Genomic DNA, 24486 nt, shown 5'->3' with positions numbered 1-24486 from the left:
GTGATTTTGTAAACAAAAAGTAAGTTGCGGGAAAGTATATGTGGCATACGTATACTCCGGAGACTAGACCTGATCCAAGATATCTAGGGTTTGCTAAAGAAAAGTGGAAAGGTCGTAACTGTAGCATTATGTACGGAAATAAGAGGAAAATGACCTTAGTAAACAAAGTAAAGAAATATTTCAAGAAAGACAAACCTATTAAAACTAGGGAAGGAGTTGTCATTCCACCACCTAATACTCCTGCATCATTTATGATGTTTGACAAAGGCTACCATTCTTGTGTGTGGTTGGAAAATTGGGTGGAATACACTAAAAATGACGGAATTTTAGCGTTTCCGTTAGAGGGAACATTTAACAGCAGGATTCTGTTCAATTTGAGAACCAGAATGAATGATTTACATCCCAGACCCAGGTTAACGCAATATGAGGCCTTAGAGGAATGAGAGATAAAGGCTTTTGAGCGAGATAAACCCAGAATGGACAAAGGATTAACCAAATGGTATCCAAAGGTGAAAAAAGAAACCCGAGAGAAAAGAATGAAAGAATGGAGACAGAACATGATAGTAGAGGGACTGTACCCTGTAATAGCCCTAGAAGCACCCATGGGAGAGAAGAGGACAGAGAAAACAAAGCATTTAGTGACCAGTGGGGATTCAGATGATGATTATCTGGAGGAATTATTAATGAAGAATCCACCTACTTATAATGAAGGTTCAAGACCTATAGGTGCAAGGGACATCTGTCTAAGACCCCCTTATAGTGAAGGATCGAGACCCCTAAGTGAGAGAGACTCTGGTCTACGACCTCCTTATGAGGAAGAGTCCAGACCCTTAGGTACAGGAAATCCATTCCTAAAACCAAATTATGGTGAAGGACCGAGTATGACACATCCGACTGCTCCGTATTTTGCTCCAACCCTAACTCCGCAAATAGTGCATGAAACAAGCTTGGAAAAAGTACTGCAAGATAGAGCGGGAGGCCATAGCTAAGCAGAGAGCAGAATTAATCCAGAAAATCTCCCAACTGAATACAAGTCCTGAAGCCTTGACAATCGCAGTAACTATTGGACCAGTTGTTCCTTTGTACGGGGACAAACAGGGAAATCCAAAAACTCCAATTATTACCCCATCTGTGGTACAGCCGAGAAAAGAGCCCTTAATTGTAGATGATCAGGCAAGTGAATGTGAATCTGTAATTTCTTTAATGGATTTACCAGTGAGGGAACCAGAAAGGGGTTCACAGAGAAGGAACACTCCTTTCTTTCCGAGAGAAGTACAGATTGAGTCATGTACTGGTACTAGAAGTGCCACAGTAGTGGCTCCTGAAGAAATTGAAAGATGGAGCCGAGAATTGGAAAAACAGAATCCTCAGCCGAAACCATTAGATATTTACAAACTGAGAATAGAAATAGAAGAACTGATGGCTGGAAATGTGGGTTTAGACAGACTGAACACCCTGACCGAGGACGAATTGCTATTTATTTGCAAAAGTATCACCCGTAATACCAGAGTGTTCCATGAGAAATTAATGGACACTGCGGCTAGTATGGGAATAGATATTGGTAAGTCTAAAGTGTTGCAAAAACCCTACAGAGCAGAGTTCTCAGACAAAGATTTAGAAAATATGAATGTGTCAGGGAAAAAGGTACAGATCAGAGAATTGTTAAACCTGTTACAAAAATGGGGAGAATTAGAAAAATGGAAAACCAGGTGTGCACAGAAAAAAGAGGAAATTAGATCAAAGCAAATGACATCAGAGTATGTCTTAAAAGAAGCAGACAAGGCAGAATTTTTTTTCCCCATGCGAGAAGTGCCAGGTGGAAAATATGTGCACGTTCCATGGTCCAGACAAGATATTGTGTCCTTTACAAATGACTTCCCAAAATTACGAGAAAAACCTGTAGATTGGTACCGACAGGTCGAGAGATTTGTGAAGGTCCAGAAGTGTCTCTGGAAAGATTTGGATGGGTTCTTTGACATTGTAGTTCCCGTAGATTTGTGGACAGAATGTAAAATTGCTATTGATTGGCCTAGTGAGGAATACCCGAGAGACCCAAACACAGGAGCTCCTTCAGCAGAAGTAATGAAAAAGTACAATCAGGTAATATTACATTTAAAAGGAAAAGTGCCTGCAAAAGAAACTGATTGGACCCGAATAGACAGAACTACCCAGAATAGAGATGAAACTGTGCACTCCTATTATGAACGACTGTTACAGGTGTTCAAGACGTACAGTGGTCTGGACAACATCGAGATGAAAGACATGACTCACTTCATTTATCGATTTGTGTTAGGATTAAGACCTGAGATTTCACAGTGGATCAAAGACAATAAAATCTGCTGGCAGTCTAAACCGATTGATGAGGTCCTGAAGTATGCTAAATATTGCGAGGATTAATTGGCAGATAAACGAAAAGAGTTAAAGGAAAAAGTCATGTGGGCTCAGGTAAAATTAGCAGAACACCAAGAAATACAGTTAAATAAATTGACCAGTAATCACAATCAAGGTCCCGGGGGTGGGGGAAAGCCCAGAGTAAAGATGAGCCGAGAGGAGGCCAAAAAGAAGTTTCCATGTCACGGGTGTGGACAGATAGGGCACTGGAGAGACGAGTGTCCAGCTGTACAGAATGGTAATGTACAAATAAATGATTTAAATCCACAGACGCAGAATGAGAAACCACGGAAGACCCAGCAACAGGTAAAGCAGAATCAGTTGCCTCGTGCACTTAGACAGAATTATAGGAGCAAAGCACAACAGGGTGAAGACACCGAAGTGTGGGAAGGAAGGGAGAATAGAAATGCAGCAACTTCACAATTTCTGTTAAATGACACGTTTCTCTGTGATGACACCTACTGACGGTGCCTGAGGGGGGAGGACGAGGAGTGCGTGCTTGGCGCCCCCTTGCCGGTGGACCAGTCAGGGCCATACATAGAAGGAAAGGTTGAAGGTAATGATGTCACCTTTCTGTTGGACACTGGTGCTACCCGTTCTACTGTGAGAACAGCAGACGTTCCAAACCTACCCCTCTCGGGAGAAGCAATCCAGGTAGTTGGCGTTTCTAATCAACTAATTAGTACTCCAGTTACAAAACCTATGGAGATTAAAATTGGGAATTTTAAGGAAATGCATAGGTTTGTTGTCTGTGATTCCAGTCCTGTAAACCTGCTAGGACGAGATTTGTTGTGTAAAATGAACTGTACTATCTTTTGCACAACAAATGGCGTCGAAATTCAGACCCCAGACGAAGATGGAATTTACAAATTAATGTTAGCAAGACACGATTCAGAAATTAAAAGACTGACAATATAAGACTTACCTGAAGAGCTCCAAGAAACAGTGAAACCAGAAGTATGGGATTTCACTGGAAAAGACGTATGATTGATGGAAAATGTTGACCCAATTAAAATAGCCATAAAGGAAAATGCAGTATACCCAAATATTAAACAGTACAAAATGAGTGCAGAAGTAAAAGCAGGAGTTGCCATTGAAATAAAAAGATTGCTAGAAGCAAATATCATAAAAGAAGTGATGAGCAGTCCTTGTAATTCACCCATAATTGGAATCAAGAAACCTAGTGGTAAGTACAGGGTAGTACAGGACCTGCGCAAGGTTAGCAACATTGCGGTTCCTTGTTGTCCTGTCGTGCCAAACCCTGCAGTGATTCTGTACCAAATTCCATGAAATGCTGGATGGTTTACCGTCATTGACCTATGTCATGCATTCTTTTCAATTCCATTGCATCCAGACAGCAAATTTATTTTCTCATTTGAATTCGACAGTCACATGTATGTCTGGAATCGCGTCCCTCAGGGGTATACAGAAAGCCCCTCAATCTTTAATCAGATTCTGAAAAAGTGCCTTGAGACCCTAATTTTGCCCGGAAAATCAGTTTTGGTGCAATACATAGACGACCTCTTGGTGGCGTCTAAAAGTCAAAGAGACTGTGTAACTGACTCCATTGCCTTGCTGAACCATTTAGGTGAGGGAGGACATAAAGTATCACCTGAAAAGCTGCAATTCTGTACCACATCAGTGAAATATCTGGAGCACCAGATAGAGAGAGGTATCAGGAAAGTCACCACCGAAAGAATCAGGATAATTCAAAACATTGAATTGCCAAATACCCAGAAGGAAATCAGAATGTTCCTTTGAGTTGTGGGGTACTGTAGGCAATGGATTGTGGGATTTGCAGTCCTAGGCAAGACCATTGATAAAGATGACAAAGAAAGGTGCAAAGGACCCAGTGGAGTGGGATGACGAAAGCATGACAGCTTTTACAAAATTACGAGAATGTCTGTGTACTGCTCCTGCATTAGGAATGCCTGACTATTCAAAAGATTTTGCACTGTTCTGTGACACACGAGACAATTGTGCACTTTCAGTCCTAACCCAAATTCATGGTTTGACTCGACATCCAGTGGCATACTTTTCTTCCACTTTGGACCCAGTAGCAGCTGGATTACCTGGATGTTTGAAAGCTGTAGCTGCAACTTGCATGAGTCTTGAACAGAGTGAGTCTATTGTTCTGGGACATCCGGGAACTGTGTATGTTCCACATTCTGTTGTAATTTTATTGACAAGAACAAAAACCCAGTATCTCACGCCTAGTCGGCTGACTAAGTATGAGAGAATCCTTGTAGGTGCAGGAAACATGACCCTTGAACGATGTAACATTTTGAATCCAGCTACCTTACTGCCAAGTTCATTTGCAGCAGAAGTAAGGGAAGAGATTGAACATGATTGCATTGACTCGACTGAATTCAGTACCAAACCACGCCCAGATATCAAAGAGAAGCCTCTGTTCAATGAAGATTATGAGCTGTTTGTAGACGGCTCATGCATGAGACATGAGGACGGTGGCCTAAGTGCTGCCTACGCAGTGTGCACTCTAGATCGTCCAGTGGAAGCATCCTATTTGTATGGAGTCAAGTCTGCACAAGTAGCCAAATTAATTGCATTGACAAAAGCTTGTAAATTTGGGAGAAATTTGAAAATAACCATATATACTGATAGCCAGTATGGTTATGGGGTTGTGCATGACTTTGGCCAGCTGTGGATGCAAAGGGAGTTCCTGACTTCTTCAGGCACCCCTATCCGAAATGGAAAATATGTGCAAGATTTACTGGAATCAATCCAGTTACCTAAAGAATTGGCTGTGGTCAAATGTGCTGCTCACAAATCTGGTGATGACAAAGTGACAGCAGGTAATCGATATGCTGACCAGTTAGCCCAACATTGCGCAAAGTATAAAATCTCAATCAATATAAGGGTTGGGGGAACTGGAAACAGCTGCCAACTTTTGATGTTAGAGGGAGTGAATACATGGGAGGAAGTGAGAGACTTACAGGAAGCAGCAGAGCCACAGGAGAAACAGAGGTGGAGAAACTCTGGGTGTCGAAGGAGAAATGCAGATGGTGTCATTGTTTACCTTGATGATATGCCTGTGTTGCCAGACTGTATGCTTGCTCCTATGGCTAGGCTGATACATGGAGATACACATGTAGGCAGGGATGCGATGATTCGCATGTTCCGCCAGACATGGTTTAATTCGAGATTCAGGAGCGTAGCAGAGGCACTCTGCCAGAGGTGTTTGATCTGTCAACAATTTAACCCTGGAAAGAAAACTACTGTTTTGCCAGGAAAAATTGGAAAGGCAGAAGGCCCCTTTATTAGACTACAACTTGACTTCATTCAGTTGCCCCCTTGTCGAGGAATGAAATACCTACTTGTCATTGTCTGCCTGTTTTCAAAATGGGTGGAAGCTTTCCCTGCACGTAGAAATGACAGCATCACAGTAGCAAAATTATTGCTTAGGGAACTTATACCTCGTTACGGTTTCCCAGTCTTAATTGAATCTGACCGAGGAAGTCATTTCCAGAATGAAATAATAGGCAAATCTGTGAAGCATTCAAAATCACGCAAAAACTGCACTGTGCATATCGTTCAGAGGCTTCTGGAGTGATAGAACAGATAAATGGCACAATCAAGTCAAGATTGGGAAAAATGCGTGAATACACTCAACTGGAATGGCCAGATGCTCTGCCTCCTGTGTTGATGGGACTCAGAAGTATTCCAGATCGAAACACGGGCTTGAGTCCCCATGAAATCCTAATGGGAAGAGCAATGCGGCAAGCATGGGTGCCAGGATACAAAATAATAAGCATATCTGATGATTTGGTACTGGAATACTGTAAAGAGCTGGCTGACCAAGTGCGATCTATCTCTCGCCAGGTTGGGGGAGAAGACGTCGCCAGGCCAACGACTCCAGCACATGGCCTGAATCCAGGTGCCTGGGTTGTAATAAAGAAGCACACTCGGAAAAGTTGCCTTGAACCCAGGTGGGGAAAGCCACGACAGGTGATCCTGGTAACCACCACAGCTGTGAAGTGTGCAGGAGTACCTCACTGGATCCATGCCAGCCATACGAAGAAAGTGACTGACCCTAACGAAACTGAGGCTGAAGGTTGCCCAGCTGAAGGATCCCAAGATATCGGTCCTGAAGTAGCTGAAGAAGTTCAACCGAGCTCCAGTCAAGAAGAGTGGGTTCCATTAATCGATCTGACAATCGACCCTATACGAACTAGAAGTCAGTCCCTGTTAGATAGACAGTGGGATAGTGAGGACGAGACAGGCGAAGAAGAAGCTACTCAGATCATCGAAATCCACGTTAAATCTGATTCTGAGGAGGACCAGATAGGGAGAGAGCAGGTAATTGACACTCCACCAAGAACACCTACACCAGAAAAGGGACAGACAGAGGTTAGGGCGGAAGTTCAAGCGGAAGAAAATCAAGAGCTCGAAGAGCTTGAACAGGGACAGGAAGGATTAGACAATTGTGTTCAGGAAGAAGAGATCGAAACCGATCAAAGCCAAAATCAGCATACACCTGAACCAGGCCAGTTCAGTGACCAGGAAGAAGAAACAGATGAAAGACCTGGACTTAGTCAGTTAGGGGATAATACTGAAGACAAACTTGATCCCAATGTGCCACAACTGAACGAAAACAAAAGAGTGTTGGACGAAGGCCAAGACACAGTGCCAGTTAAAAGACTCAGAAAAGGTGACTCAGTACCTCGATTTGTGAAAAGGCTGAGATTGCGTCTGAAGACAATAAACGAAGAGCCTGAACAAATAAATGAGGTCTCGAGTCAAACTGACCCAGTGGTGACAAAACCAAAAAGAAGAAGTGCTTGAATCAAGAAGCTGAATAACAAGTACTCGAGCCCTGAATGGACTTACTTTGTATTGGAAGAATTTTAAAATCTGGAAATAAGTGACGAAAGTGATGAAGAATTGATTTCTGAACAGACCAGTGAAGAAGCAAACCCAACCTGAGAAGTTACTCGAGTAAGCAAGCTGTGTAGAGTTACAAAGAGGGGTTAAAGCTTCTTTTAAAGCCAAAATGTCTGATTCTTCTGAGAATGGGAGACCGAGACGAAGTTGTTGTAAAACATGCTGCCAAGTATGTTTATGTAGTGTAGCATTAGTACTGATCTTTTGGATAGGACTAACAATAACTATTCCTTCTATGATCAGTAAAAACCTGAGTTTGTACCCGAACAATAACTTACCTGATGACACTGTAGAATCCCACACTAGAAGTACACCACAAAGAGTAGACGTACTAGACAAACCACTTAGCCTGAAACAAACAAGTATAGATTTAGAAGCACCAGATGAGGGAGGATTACACTTTAACAAAATAAAGAGCAAGACTCATTTAAATGTTTTCGCAAACCTATTAGTACATTATGTAGAAACTATGGAAATAGACGACTTATGTCTACATGAATCTACCTACTTCCGTGGCTGAAGGTGTGACTTATCACCACTTGCCCTTAACCTATGGAATTTCCTGTAGTATACTAACCAGTTTATTTTATAAAAAGAGGACCTTTACAGTATTATTACTCAAACCTTGACGTAACATTTTCTGAACTTCCTGTTTGAAGAAACCTGAACCCTGTACATACGACTAGATACGTAGCTAAATACACAAGTGATTATTTTCTAACTGTAGGAAAAATAAATATAGATGACGCACACAAAAATAACTTGACCTGTTCTTTACATGAAAAAGAGAAAGAATTTCTAGATATGGTAGAAAAGAGAAGAGAAAGTTTCCAAAAGAAGGCCAAAGACAAGAACCATAAAATTCCTGAATGGGCAGAGAGTATAGGGAGCACCTCAAATGGTGGAGCTAATGCTGCCATGCTTCCGGATTTTGAAAAGAAGGGGAAACTGTGTCTTAAAAGAGAAATGACTAGTTATTATAACAATGTTTTCATTGGTTCCAGTGAGTGTGAACATAATTACAAGGTAATTGGGGGTTGGGGTTTCAAGAATGGGACAGAGCCTGTGTTTCCTGGAATTTATTTTATATGCGGAAATAAGGCTTACTTCAAATTGCCAGACCATTGGTATGGAAGCGGTTATCTTGGTATTGTCTTCCCAAAGATATACCATGTGGGGAAAATCACTGGAAGCACTGAACAGACTAACCAATTAGTACGTACTAAAAGAGAAAGTGTTGCTGAAATTGTAGGAGATATTTTTAGTGCAATGATACCTACAGTGGGAGTGGTTCTGAATACACACAGAATTTGCAAATTATCAACAGTAGTGGATCGGTAATCTACTGACACTGCTGGAGGTTTCCTGATGGTCAATACCGAAATGGTTGCGGTCAGATCAATGGTTTTACAGAACAGACTTGCTCTTGATACCCTATTGGCAAAAGAGGGCGGAGTCTGCAGAATGTTGAAAGCGCAACATTGTTGCACTTACATACCTGATAAAAGTGTTGAAATCAAAGGGTATGTGAGGAACATTACTAATTTGGCAAAGGAGCTCAAACCACTGGAGGTTGACAGTGCCTGGAAGAGACTTACTGATGGTCTCTCTGCCATAGGTCATTGGTTTGCTAACTTAGGTAAAAGTTTTTTGATTAAAGTACTGATGCCAATTGCGGGAATAGGTTTAGTAATATTCATCATATTCATTTGTTGTAAATGTCGAAAGCACCAAAAGAAATACACTGTGAACAAGAGAGGAATAAAGAGAAATGTGGATGAACTTGAATTTGAGGAACTGAATAATAAAATTTATAGAAGGGTGAAAAATTCTCACCCTAATAAAGAAACTAAAGAAAAGCTGAACAGAATGTTTGAAGAAATTGAACTTGGGAAACTGTGAGAAGTTGGCATCTGGTTCTATGAATTTGTGATGATATAAAATATCATCAAAGAGGGGATTTATGGAGCAAGGATTCGCACGTAAAGCGACTTGCTTGGATCAAGAACCTCGAATAACGTTATTAAATGTAATCAACCTGTTCGTCTTACTAATAGTGCACTTTTTACATTACACGGGGTGTCCCAGTGACGCTTGCCTATGTGTTTACTAACCGTAATACGCTTGCTAATAAAATGGCCGCTGCTACGCAGGAATTTCTTCTGCGCATGCGTTGGTCAAACTCACGTGACGTGACGTACTCGCAGTTCTGGTGGGAAATCTTTGCGCTTGCGCACTGGCTTTAAAATGGCCGTTTTGTGTACTCACATGCCGAAGCTTGCACTGCAGCTTTCGCACTGCTGTTCGCTTTGCACTAATCTTAATGCTATAAGTTAGTATAAAGTAAGGGGAGTCATATAGGGATTCCTGGTATACAGTGTATTCATTTATTTCTATGTTCTAAATTGTTTTCCTTTACTTTCATATGGCGAATCTTTTGGGCCTGGGAGGTGTCTGAAACTCCATCTTAGAAGTCCCTACTGCGCATGTAATCCTAGCAGAGGGAAGAAAACCTTGTACAAGTGGAACCCAGCCAGCTGGCTGCCACAGACAAGATGCTCATGGGAATCGACCTGTGACCCAGCACAACGAAGCTGAATTGTACTGCATTCGACACAATTGTATATAAACTTTGTATTCTCCATTGTATTTTGTAAAACATGTCATGGGAACCCCAAATTCAATGGGAGGTCCCAAAAGATGTAAATTGGGGCTTGAAAACGTAAAACCTGGTTGGTGTGTTGACCTATCCTACTTTTGGACCAATCGAAATTGGGGATTCTTACACTTGCAACATTTGGGGGGTGGTACACTGACCCGAAAACAGTATAACTAGCCTAGGTTTAGCTAGAGAAATTGTCCGACTTGTCCGAATAGCTGACCTGTCACTGACCCAACGCACTCAAAAGGTGACTGATACAGAGAGCTGCGGAGCCCTCCGTCCGTAATTTCCAGAGACCCAAGTCGGGGTTCTGAAACCTTAAGTGCTGGCGGAGCACTTTGCTGGGGAATTCGATAACCCAATCGGGGTTCTGGCTGATGGCTGCAGAGAGGGTGTAGAGCAGGCGTTGCTACCGAACTGCGGGTGCTGGTCTTACCTTGATGGTCCTGTCCTGATCCTAATCTGGTTTTCCTGTCCTGTCCTGGGGTGTCTATTCTGCACCTGGTGGCCTACTGGCGTCTATCTTCCTTGGAGTTCCTACTGTCCTTAACTGACCCGTGGCCAGGGTTGGTCTCCACACAGTGCTAGGTAAATATAGAGCTGTTAGGGAAACACACTTGCATTCTTTATTCTTATCCTTGCCTGAATTTTTGCTAAATTCATAATTGCATATGTTCCTTGTTCTTACCCTACCTTTTATAAATTACTGAAATCGTGAAAGTGCTTTCATTAGCTTGTTCCATTTTTCCCCTACCTTATAGGTGGATAATAATAATAATAATAATAATAATAATAATAATTCTCTTACCCACCCTTTACTGAATTTAAAGTCATAACTCTGAATATTAGCATGTTCCAGTCTTACCTTCCCTATAGTTACTTGGTGTCTCAAAATTATCATAGTACAGATTAAAGTCTTTTTCCCTTTCTCATCTTCACGGGGATTATTAAATTGTGAAATTCTAGTATGGTCCTTATTTTTCCCATCCTTTAGACATCAAACTGAGTCTAAGCTCTGAAACCTATATTAGTATGTTCCCTTTCTTACCTTCCCTTTATAAATCCTAAATGGTTGGTCTTATTTACTTCCTTTATGAATGTGTGCTCTTTATAATCTTAGTTATTGACAGTTTAATTGCTGTAAATCTTTTACTTTCTGAACTTGAAGAAAACTAGATAAAGACCTTGAAAACTTCCTGTGTCTCTGGTTATTACATAAGTGCAAAGATAAATAGTATTTTGTATTTTGTGTCTGCCTTTCTTTTACAGCTAGCTCCCTGATCCATTGTGATCATAGGTACCCGTAACAGTGGATTGGTAAGTCGGGTACACTGGAAATAAATAGGAAGGAACAGGGTTACAGGTGGTAGAGTGTAAGGTTACCCGATTAATAAATATAGTGAATTGAATTAATGGGCCCAATGCGTATATGGTAAATTTTATAGTCGGGTGACATGCGCGCTCCATCACATGCATAAAATGTACACTTATTTACAGTGATTTTATAAGTCTGAGTCTGGAAGAGTTTGAAGTAAATCGTTTCCAACTCAATTGTAGTTTCCAAGGCAGGTTTTAGGGGCCCAACTCCTACGGAGGTTTTAATTTCAAGGATACGTACCTCTCTGGACTATGTGAGGTTACAGCTGGTTACTCAACTCACAAACTGTCCTAGAATAGGCCAGCAAATGTAGGATTGGTTAAAGTTCCACAATGAAGGGTCGATAAACTACAAGCATTCTTGCCACAGGGTTGTTTTTTCAAACGCTGTATTTATACAGTAACCACGCCACCTAGTTTTGAAATGCATAGAGCTAGGACACTAGTAGATTCGAAATCCTCCTTTAAGTTTTTTGGGCGTTCAAGTTAAACACTTTTCCAGGAAATGTCTTTACTTTCTTCAGGCTCCATCTGGAAATGGGAGTGTGGTGTCCCTTCACAACAGGATCATTCAGTGGTTAAACTGTGAAGGACTGGAGCTAAACTCTAGAACTCTGTAACAAGGCAACAGCAAGGTATTGATTAGATGTAAAAAGCAGGAGCACTTTTTTCCAGTCACAACAATACTTAATTGTATTCTTTTGTACTTGTCCCTGTGTTCTATCCCTTGTCTTAATACTGACCAGGTTCAATGTGAAAAACGCTCTCTTGCATGGGTGGCACAGATATTTATATTAAAATTACTAGCCAATACCAGGTCCCTAGAATGGCAGTTAAATGATGAAGGCCTAAACCACTCTGGACCTGCCAGTTAGTGCCGTTATAGTATCATAATATCTATACTGAAGGAATATTTACACTCGTTGAGGGTGCGCCTGAGACCGCTCATTTGCACTTAAGTGGTATTCTGTAGAATGTGTTAGTCCCAATATTTATGCAATCAAATCCCAAGTGTACAAAGTAGGATGATACAAATGATTCCTCAAATGAACTAAGTTGAAATGCCAAAATTGTATTACCTTTTTTTCTTTTACTTTTTAATCATTATCTTATTCGTTCTTCAGAAGGAGAGCCAGCTGAACAGTTCCCAATATATCATGTGGTAAGACTTGATATTCCAGAATATATTCACTGCAAATTGATGTTTTATAATACAGTCATAGGATAGGGATTGATGTTCAAGATTAAAATTACCGCAAATAAATAAATGACAGTGCTGCCAACATGTGTTTCACCCACTGTTTGGCATGCAAGCCTGGGCTTTTTCGATAAGATTCTGTTCTTGTAGGTTGCCACTAAGTTCCGAACGTGTTATTTAAAACGTTTCCCTTGCACAAGTGTCACTCGCACGCATGAATTTTATTTTTTTGGAGTCAGGTACTATATTTGCAGAATAAAAAAGCTTAAAGAACGAGTTACTTACCTTCGGTAACAATGTATCTGGTAGAGACACAGTCTAGCTGCAGATTCCTTAACTTAGAATATCCCCCCCAGGGGTAAGACTGGATCCGGAGAAATGTTTCTCTCAGCAGCACCTCTGCGCACCGGGGAACGGCGCCGCATGGCTCCGCCCTGACGTCATACGAGTCCCACCTGGCGTACTGACGTCAGTTTTCTTTGGTAAAACCTTCCGTGCCTGAACGCGGAGCCACTACGAAAACTGTGAGAGCATGGGAACAGTATGTAAAAAAAAGTACAAATCATTGAAACAATGACACGAGAAAAGAATGATGAGAAACAGCACCACAAATGACAGTGAAAGAGCACTGTATATTGAAAGGAAGTGAAGGGAAAGAGCAGGGAACCTGCTTCTATAAACAGTCTAGCAAAACTGTGCTCTTCCATGAGGCAAAACGGTGCTGGAAATTAATGTCATGGATAACGACAGGAAGGCTACAACCACAGGATATAACCGTGAAGGGCAACAAGACCGAAGCAATATGACTCACGGGAATCCACCACAGATTACCAATAACAGAGAATGTGCAACCATACACCCTACAAGAGATCCAGTGACTGAGTTACAGTCAAGAGACCTTGATCCAATCGACTGTAACAATCAAGTAATGGAGAGAAGACAGGGGAAGGGGAGGGAGGGAAGAAGACCAGCAGTAAGCCGCACACTGGAAGAACCAGGGTGTAGGAGTGTAGAAGGATATATGAACCTACCACCCAATAATGGGTGGAAAAATAATAGATAAACATAATGAGCCATCCTGACCAGGAGACGGGTGAAAGAGGTCACCCCGCAGGAAGACAAAAGCCACCTGGATGGAGATAAGTGGGTAAACCCCACCTGTCAAGGTCCTCGCAGAGCGGGGAGGATGGGTGGGCGTTAAGGAATCTACGACTAGACTGTGTCTCTACCAGATACATTGTTACCAAAGGTAAGTAACTCGTTCATCTGATAAGAGACATCTAGCTGCAGATTCTTTAACTTAGAATAGATACCAAAGCCATACCCCATTGGAGGAGGGTCTGCAACTGAAAACCCACCAAGTTCCAAAAATAACTGATCCGTCAACAACATTGACTTAACACGGTGGGGATAGCAATGCCAGCGTAGCTGACAAAATACCTATGAAACTCTGTAAAGGAGCAAGAACAAGGGGAGGTAAAGGCACCACAAGTCGTCAGAGGCCGGTACAAGACCTCCCTCGTCCAGACAGGAACGAAGGGAACAGAGAACCAGAAAGATTAGCGCATAAAGGGAGAAAGTATATAACTTCCACAAAAAGAAGTTAAACTGAGCACCGGATCCCAAGGTTCCGCAAGAAACACAGCCGCTGAAAAGGGACAAGATAGCACCACAGCATCACAGCATACCAACGTAACATACACCACAGTGGATGTCAAAAAATTAAAGGTGAGTGGACAGACATCACCACACAGAGATATACAGAACCATGACTACCAGGAGTTAGAGCTATGTGGATAACAGGATACACACAAGGAAACAGTGTGTACCGTGAAAATCACACAACACCTATGCAAAAGGCCAAGGAAGCGGCGCATCAACAGCACACATGCACAGCAAAAAGAGGGAGGCGCATCACCAGGCAGCCAACCAGCCAACCTTACCCAGAGGTACAAACGGCAAAGGGAAACCGGCAAAACCAGGGACACACAGAGAGCTCGCTCCCATATGAGAGAGAGATAAAGAGAATCTGGGGCAAACGCCCCTGATACTAGGCCAAGGAAAAACCTAGTATGCATGCTCTCTCGTTATGTGTATATCGCCGGACATCTATACATGCAGATGAAGACATACATATATATATATATATATATATATATATATATATATATATATATATATATGAACAAATTGTGAAAGACAATGTCGAGGACACCCTAAAGGCAACAGCATCCCCCCCGACGGGGAAGGAACCTTGGTCTCCCGCAAGACAGGCGGGGACACTAAACACTACACTCACAAGAAAGGAGTGAGAAATACACAGACATAGCTCGGTCAGAAAAATATATATAGCCAAATACAGGCACTTTATAATGACAACGAGTATCCTGAGGAAGAATACCAACTCCGTAAACAAACAGAAAATAAAGCAAAAATGCCACAGTGAGTCATACAACATCGGCAAAGGCTAGGAGTGGAAGTACCTAAACCCCTGCGCGGCGAGAAACGAAATGGGATCGTTGTCCAGGACAAGGAAGTGCATACGTAAATAGAAGACGTAAGCAATTCCCCACACCAGGAAGTGAGAGACAAACCACCAGAATAGAACGCCGCCAAGACAGGGCGCAAGGAACACTTCTGGCACCCCATGAAAGCGAACATATCCTGTGTGCACTCACATGTTGAACCCACACAGAACACTGAAGAAAGTGTTCTGGACGGAACAGAGCAACATGCCCCCCAAAGGACACGTGTCTACATCTAAGGCAGGCCACGTAGGCAGAAAAAGGGACAGTGAAAGCTGAAAGAACACGCCGGGGAGAGCCAAGCGTGTCAGAAAACCAACAACACTGTGGGGAAGCGTGCTTCCATAGAGGCAGGAGAGAGCTACGGATTGCCAGTAGACGACAACGCACAACCCCAGGAAGAAACCCAACCCAGTGGGCATCACCAAAGGGGACTTCCTACAAACATAGGAAGAACGGGACGAAATGGAAGGCCCGTAGTACGCCCCATAGAACGAATCCCCAGAGGGACAGAAGAGAAGAAACCTAAGGCTCCGCTGGAGCCTTCGAAACTTCCCATGCAAGAAAGAGCAGAAATACAATAGCCAACAAGTATCCCACTTAAGGTATGGCGCATCCCTATAAAAGAAAGGGACACCTCTTGAGACAAGCTCGTAGGCAGAGGTATTTAAAAGGAAATGTAGAAACAGCTGGCCAGCTGTAGCAAAAGAAGGAAAAAGACAGCAAATAGCCATACAGTCCATCCGGGAAATAACGTATTGAACCCATAGACAGACATCAGAAAAAAGCAGTGACAATACTGCAACTAAAAGACAAAGTCCGCATGAAGGATTAGAAAGCCACGGAATTAATGGAAAATCAGACATGAGATGCTGAACCGCTAAGTCAGCATGTCTGTCAAACAGAGCCACTCCACCAAAGGGCAAATCCTTAAGACGCTCCTGAACATTTGCAGGGAAACAGCCATCGTGCAGCCAGGCATGGCGACGCAGAGCAACTGGCCTGGCCATAGCCCGACCCACAGAATCAGTGGTGTCTATGGCCGACAGAATGGAAAACTGGGCCAAGTCCCGGCCATCAAGTATCAACTGATCCAGGTCAGTCTGAGGGCCCTCTGGAAGAGAGGGAAGGAGGCGGTCAACCGAGTCCCAAAGGGCCGAAGTAGCCCGTGCAAACAAGCAAGACGTGTTCAGGGATCTAAGGCCCGCACTGGTGGACACAAAGAAATGGCGGCCACACGACACCAACCAGCGAGACTCCCAAGTGGGAGAGAGTAATGGAGGAGGGGGGGCAGAAGGCAGCAAGGCTGAGGCCGCCTGGACCACCAGCCCTTGAGCCCAAGGATAGAGAGACAAACAGGCAGGGTCATCTGGAGCCGGGCGATGTCGATGGGCACAAGCACGATTCACCGGGTCCCCCGAAGAGGGTCTCACCCAAGTCCCAAGAAGAGTGTTGCATAACGACTCAACAAAAGGCAATAAGGGCTCCACGGCCACAGCGCCCTGGTGGAGTAGATCCATCAAGGGATCAGAGGGCAGAGAGACCGAGGGTGGCTGCATCTGTAAAATATCTGAAGCCAGGACAGCCACCGTGGCCATCCTAGGTGGTGACAACAAGTCATCCGTAGGTGACGGAAGGAGGCTAACCAGTCCACCAAACCGTGGGGGTTCCATAGCTAGAGGACAACCAAGGCCCAGCCAGGGCATGGGTTCCTGCCCCGAGGTGCAGAAAAAAAAAAAAAACGGGGGTGGCAAACCCACAGGGGCCTCCTCAAGGGCAGCCTCCTCATCTACCACCAACGGAGGATACGTCAAGGATAACACCGGCGTTGATCAATGTCAAGATTTTACGTCTCGACATCGATGACCCCCGAAGGAGTCCTGTCCGCCCGGCGTCGACTGGACCTCCACCGAGATGAGAACATGTGGAGAGGAACGGAGTCGACTCGGAGTCGAGAGCAGCGTCGCAGTCGGCGTCGGTGTAGGGAGCCTCACAGGGCTGTGCAGAGACAGCATAGCAGGCTTGGACTTGCGAATAAGATGCCCCTCCGGGCTGTGTCGCAGCGACGCCGGACTAAGAGCACTCGACCGGCGCTGAGGGGCGAACCCGCCGGCAAAGTCCCGATCTAAGTCCATACGCCCTCTGTGGGGCCAAAGGTGCGCCAGGGAGAGGGGGTGGCCCAAAGATGGCCAGTAAGGGCCGAGAATAGGCCTCCATCTGGGTCCTAGAAGCCCAAGCCCCAGGAAATGGAGGGTCGACTCCTGAGGGCCCGTGTCCGGCAGAGACCGGGAGCAGCAGGCCCCGATGTCACGTTTATGCGAGGTCGACGACCTCCGTTACTTTTTCCGGTGCTTACCTGCATCGAGTGAGCGACGTCCGCAGGAAGGACTCCATGACCTGTCCCGACCCTACGTCCCAGCACGAGAGGGATCTGCAGCATGAGAATTCTGAACGGGACATCTAGCCGGACAACAACTTCATACGACGTTCCCGCAGGGACTTTGGCTTCAGCTGCCAGCGTCGCACACCTCGGAGTCGTGGTGCTCTCCCAAGCACCACATACAGATAGTGTGTGGATCCGTCGCCGACATCTGCCACTTACATCGCACACGTCTTGAAGCCCGAAGGCATTGCACACTGTACCCGGATGCCAAAAGGCGTTGAGAAGGCCTAAACAGGCCAGAGGTAACCACTACTCCGGATCCACGTTGGGATGCAGAAAAGAAAAAACTGACGTCAGCGCGCCGGGAGGGAATTATAAGGCTCCACTGATGTCATGTCCGTGGACGAGGTCAGGGCGGAGCCAAGCAGCGTCGTACCCCATGGCGCAGAGGTGCTGCTGAGAAAAAAATTCTCTGGATCCAGTCTGATGCCTGGGGGATATTCTGCGGCTAGATGTCTCCATCAGATCCCCCTCTTATAGGAAAAGTTAGTGAGTAAACTGTCAGGCCTATTTAAATACAAACGTTTAACTCAGCTTCTTTCAATGATCACAGCAGCTAGAGAAATTAAGCCATTGCAAATCGGAAACCTGCAGGCACAAACAGTATGCAGCATTGGCAGATAAAAAGTCATAGCTGACATAATATAAATCAGTTTGCTTTTGCAAAGAACACAAGAGACCGGCATCACTCGTCAATATTTTAAGGACAAAGGGCCAGATGTACAAGCGGTTTTTGTGGGTGCAAATGGGTTTTAGACCCGTTTGCGACCGCAAAAAATGTGTAACCCATGTACTTATCCTATTTTGCGGGACACAAATCAATTTGCGACTAGCAAAATAGGGTTAGCGTCTCGCTATTAGAAAGGGGCGTTACAAGGGCATCCCTTCCTAATAGCGACTCCTGAAGCTATGTATGACTGTTTTGCAACCGCAATTGCAGTCGCACAAGAGTCGCAGTTTACCACCCTTCGCAGAAGGGTGGTAAACCACTCGCAAACAGGAAGGGGTCCCCAGGAGACCCCTTCCCCTTTGTGAGTGGCTTTCAAAATACTTTTTTAAGGGCAGGCAGTGGTCTAAATGCATCCTGCTTTCCTTTAAGTAAAACAGGCTGAATGTTTTTTTTTTATTACTTTATTTAAAAGCAGTCCAAGACATGGTGGTCTGCGGACCCCAGCAGGTCACCATCCCTGGGAGTGTCAGCCATTCCCAATGGGGTCGCACATTGCGATAGCCTCATTATTATGCATCAGACATGTAATTTGTGACCCCATTGGGAATCGCAAACAATGTCAGACACTGTTGTGTAACCCAATTTGCGAGACGCAAATGTGATGCAATTTGCGACTCGCAAATTGGTGCGTCGTACATCTGGCCCAAAATATCTTCCATATTTGACCGGAAAATGAAAAGTGGGCTGGTTCACTGTTTTGAAAATGATACGTTTTATTGTTGTTTTCCGTTTTACGCAATATAATATCATGTGAATGAAGCAAAAAGGACCTTTGTGAACAGCCCCGCTGTATAGGTCTTGACATTTTACAACCCCGAACAAAAAAATGTGTGTTTAAGACATATACCCAAATCACGTCGATGACAAATGTTTTCAAGAGCTTCGAATGCCCCGATTCAACTAATTTATTTTCCAAGATCAATTTAGAAATGAAGCTGTGAAACTAACCAATTCTAGAGAAGTGGTGTGTGTGTTACCTCACCCTTTGCAACTCCCACTTTTCTACAAGGTGCTCCACTTCACCTCCAAGTACTACGGTGTTTGTGTCGTCCACGAGCAGGCATCCGTTTTTCACCTCAACAATTCCAATTAGCTTTATTTTTGTGCCTGGTGGGGTGTTCAAGCTAAAAATAATAAAAATAATATATTATTAAAAGCATTTTATGAGAGCCAACAAAATACCTCTAAGTGTAGCGACAACACGCTCGTAGTGAATGTAGGCCTCACACAGGAAAATACATTTCACCAAATTGATAAATTATCGTTTGTAGTTTTGAACCTACTTTTCTATCAGTGCTTGCTGGGCATCTGTTCCATGATAAGACTGAAAATCAGGAACTTTTTTATTCCTTGCATCCTAACATTGAAAAACAACAATGGTGCGTCATTACTGAATGCGCTTTACATCACTCTTAGGAAAAAGTTGCCCACCACCCAAGTAATACATCCCAAACCCAAGGCAGGAGCACATGACTTGGGTGAAAGGTACTTTATAATAACAATGCCCTTTGCTTGCGTTCATTCATTCATGGTATTAGTCCATAATCATGCTTACTGAAAGCAGCAGCCGCAGTTCAGAAAACTCCATATGAGGGGCTTAAGTTACATTATGTGTGTGCTGTTGATTGAAACGAATGTATGACGTTACTTTGCATGCCTTTTCTACGAAGTTTTTACTTCGCAAATGCCTTTACTTAGCAATATTTCTTTACGCATACCATTACTTCGCAAAAACAACTAAAAGCATTAAATAGGCATTACTTAGCAGTACATTACTTCGCAGGATTTTACTACGCATAAAGATTCTTTTTTTTATTTTTTACCCTACACACCAACACTACCCTCCACGCCCCCTACACTTCCCAAAACCATAAATCACTACCCTACACTACACATACACTACATCACTACCCTAAACCCTAAAACACTTCCCCTACAGTACACATACACTACAACACTACCCTAAACCCTAAAACACATCCCCTACACTACACATACACTACAACACTACCCCAAACCCTAAAACACTACCCCCTACACTACACATACACTACAACTCTACCCTAAACCACTACAACACAACCCTAAACCCTAAAACACTACCCTACAGTACACATACACTACAACACTACCTTAAACCCTAAAACACTACTCCCTACACTACACATACACTACAACACTACCCTAAACCCTAAAACACTACCCTACACATACACTACAACTCTACCCTAAACCCTAAAACACTACCCCCTACACTACAACACTACCCTAAACCCTAAAATACTACCCTCCACTACACATACGCTACAACATTGCCCTAAACCCCAAAACACTACCCCCTACACTACACATACACTACAACACTACCCTAAACCCTAAAACACTACACCCTACACTACACATACACTACAACACTGCCCTAAACCCTAAAACACTACCCTACACTACACATAAACTACAACACTACCCTAAACCCTAAAACACTACCCCTACACTACACATAAACTACAACACTACCCTAAACCCTATAACACTACCCTACACTACACATACAGTACCCCAAACCCTACAACACTACCCCCTACACTACACATACACTACAACACTACCCTAAACACTAAAACACTACACCCTACACTACACATACACTACTACACTACCCTAACTACACCGCCCCACTTACTTCTCTCTGCCCGTGGTCCCTCTTCACCTTCAACCATGGATCCACTATTCTCCTGCGAAGTAACGGCATATGCGAAGTAAAGGCATATGCGAAGTAAAGGCATGCTAAGTAAAAGCATGCAAAGTAAAAGACAATGCTAAGTAAAAGATGCTAAGTAAAAGAAGTGCGAAGTAAAAGATGCGAAGTAATGGTTGTTTACCATTGAAACATTTGCTTAGCGTTATCGCTAGACCTTATGGTTGTTTTGAGGTAAACAACTGTGATGGGTGAATTGCTTAAATTCATCCCTGTCACAATAATTATTCTGGGCTGCAATAATTTTTTGTGCCACCATACCCTCTCGGGCAGGAAACAGACATAAGCAAATCAGCCTTAGCCCTGCTCCAATTGAAACAGTCCAACGGAACTACCAAGGCAGGTCCCCACTGTCTGGTAACACAAGCCACCCCAGCCCAGGTTCAGCCTACTTGTGTTTCGTCAATAGAGTGCTGCTCGAGTCCTAAGACACGGTGGCTGTGATTAATTTAAGCAGACACTGAAGCCAGTACATCAGATATCCAAGGCAGACCTAGGTAAATAATGAGGACTAAGTCGCCTTCAAAGTACCGGATTTGTTTAGGAAACAAAAATATATTTAAGCCTTAAGGTGGAAAATAAACAGACTTTACGGTATGCACTATTGGTGGGGATAGTAAGAATGGGAAGACGAGCAAGACAATAAGGCACATTCCCATTTCCACAGGGACTAGACTAGACTCAGAGAGGATAGTTGGAAAACATGCACTGGGAAAGGGGTTAAGAATGGTATTAGCATCATGTGACTTAGAACAACTGATTGGATTAAAAAAAGTTGCTGTGAACAAAGGCCTCACGGATCCCAAGGGGATTTCAATCCCCTCGGGTTCCATGAGGCCTTTGTTTTAGAAATTAGAACATTCTGCTCTCTAGGGCGGACTGTTCTAATAGCCTTAGAGCCCTCCATAGCGGGCTCTACTGACAATTAAAGGCATGCTTTGTTAAAGCCCTGGCCTTTGGCTCGGGCTTTAACACTGGAGTGGGCCTTTAACGACCCGTAGAGCTCACTATGGCAGGCTCTAGCCACTATTTGAATATTGGAATGTTGGGAGCTCCTTTTACGATAATGAAGTGGCTGAGGGCTAATGATGACTGGTATAAGGTGTTTGTCCACAGAATTCCAATGTTTGTCTTTCTGTTTCTCCCTTTTGAATTTAAAACATTCTACCCTCAGTAGGTGGAATGTTCTAATAGGCTTATAGAAACACTCCCACAAGACTTATATTTCTTCTACATAGGCCTGCCAGGGCTTCATGGGCTGACCAATGCTGAAATCATCTAGTCATGAACATATGCATGCTGTTGTTTGTCTTTTATTAGATTATAAAAATGTATTTATATTCCTTTGCATAGATAATTTCTTTTTTTCATTCAATGACACAAAATTACATTATAAAAACATATTATAAGACCACATAAGCACCAATGGTGCAGTCATCCAATTTTTTGACAATCATATGCAGATAAAACAGATTAGGGAAACCGTGCATCTGTTATTACAAAAGAATCTACCTCCTGTCATAAACCACACCAAACCATTCTCACCTCATACAGACCAACACTATCCTACACTCAGACTTCTCAACTGATCTCATACACAGCTAGTTTCAACTGTGCCAATATATCCTAAGAATTTCCGTTGTAGTGTTGAGGGTTAGTGGCACTGGGAAGTGGTAGTTTTCCATTCAATTGGAGTGAGGGTCCGTGGACATTTGCCGTCCACAAGACCCACAAGGTTTCAACAGAAAAGCACACTGTTTCAAAGATTAAAACCTTGATCTAGGCAAAAAATGGCCAGAAGTAACCGCCTCTTCGGATCCGAGCTGTAAGCGCGAAAAAAAACGAAGGGGAAGTACGCGCCTCGAGTAGGGGCATATATTGGCTCCGGTGATGTCACATACATGGCCGACATTGGTACGGAGTCGCATGACGCCCTCTGCCCACGCATAGGGGTACTGCTGAGGGAGATTCTGGATCCAGTCTGGCACCTGGGAGGATTCTAAGAGAAGGAATCTGCGGCTAGACGGCTATATACGATAAAAGAAACTGCTGACAATGTGTTTCATTGTTCAGCTTCAGGAATTAGTTGGGGTAATCCATAAACAAACATGAAATAGTCCCTTTTAATGTTTGATTCACAGCACCCAAAACACAAAGCCATCTAGGGCACAGAGCAGTGCAATTTAGACTCCACTCTTAAACATCACAGAAATGCAATTATATACGTGCATTTGACACTATATTCATTGTGTGCCTAAACTCCATTAACATGTGTGTGAACTAAAATGGATTAATGAAATGTATTCACTGTAGAAAATATAGATTTATACAAATGTACACAAACGTTCAGTTTGAACATGAAAGCATGTATTCGTTATTCACATTTTGATACCTACACTTCAAGTTATATTTACATGTTTTCCTTTTCTTGCAGTTTTATTATGTTGTTAGTTAGAGAAAGACGTCATTTCTGTATTAGACTTCTGTAGGCCTAGAGAGAAACTTGGCAGTGGACATGGAGAAACAATGGTCGAAATAAGCCTTCTGTTAATCATGTACCAAAATGGCAAGATGTTCAAGGTTGAGAACTAAGGTATCCGCTCTATGCATTGGGAAATTGGAGCTATGCTGTAGATGCACTCAAGTACTGGTTTGTTTGGTCCCTGGTGGTGAGAAAGGGGATATTAATGTTTCTGAGTCTCCTGTTACTTTTAAAGTGGCACTCTCACAATTGGAAAACAGCAGATTACCTTTAGACTTCGATTGGTACAGACCTGTCTGCTTGCCAAGTGTGAATCTTTGTGCTAAACACTTATTTCTTTTTTTTCCCAAGACTTCTAACTGAAGTCTGATCAAGCTGACACCTTCTATGCTCCCGAATTAGACACCTGATATATGACCCTAGAACTGACTTATGTTTAGAAGAGAGAAGGGAAGTTTCTTTATGAACACCAGTTTGCTTTAATTTGTATCTGAACTGTGGTGGCTATCACAATTCTGAATCGAATTCTGTTGCACCTTAACCTGCTGAAATATTTCAGTTTACCTATTTTTTTTATATACTTATTGAACTTATTTCTGGGTTGCATATATACTGGATCGATTGGTACTCCAAATGAAACCCTTTAACTATACTCAGCAGGCCGTGGCAAGGGGGCCATCATGGCGGTCGCCTGAATCCCGAGCTCCGCCGAGAACAAAGCCAATCCACTCAGCATCCGGGATGCCAGCTGCTGCTGTCCCCAGGAATCCGTCATATCTTTAGGGAGAGGGCCCAGATCGACCCTGCAGCGCCCGGCGGCTCCCCAGAGTGTCCCGCTCGCTACAGCGTTTCAGAGGGAGTGCTCGGACCTGCGGCACTGCGGGGGAGTCCCCAGAGGGCAGACAGATCGCAAAAGGTCACATCAGCCATCAACCAGAAGGGAGCGGAGCGGGGCGGCGTTGGCTTCCCCCCACAACAGGCCCGAACTAACCTGGAGGGGCACGCCCTCCTCACATGC

At 43.6% G+C, this 24486-nt stretch overlaps 1 protein-coding gene across 2 annotated transcripts in view; it reads right to left on the bottom strand.

Moving 5' to 3' along the window:
* The window catches only part of TDRD3 (tudor domain containing 3), an 860519-nt gene that overhangs the window by 385803 nt on the left and 450230 nt on the right, over positions 1-24486 (bottom strand). For both annotated transcript variants that reach the window (XM_078657412.1, XM_078657411.1), the window contains exon 5: positions 19211-19352. In XM_078657412.1, coding sequence (XP_078513538.1) covers positions 19211-19352 — 142 coding nt within the window. The remainder of the gene's footprint in view (positions 1-19210; positions 19353-24486) is intronic.

Source organism: Lissotriton helveticus, chromosome 8, assembly GCF_964261635.1.
Source record: "Lissotriton helveticus chromosome 8, aLisHel1.1, whole genome shotgun sequence".
NCBI lineage: Eukaryota > Metazoa > Chordata > Amphibia > Caudata > Salamandridae > Lissotriton > Lissotriton helveticus.
This window is presented reverse-complemented; position numbering and strand designations above follow the sequence as displayed.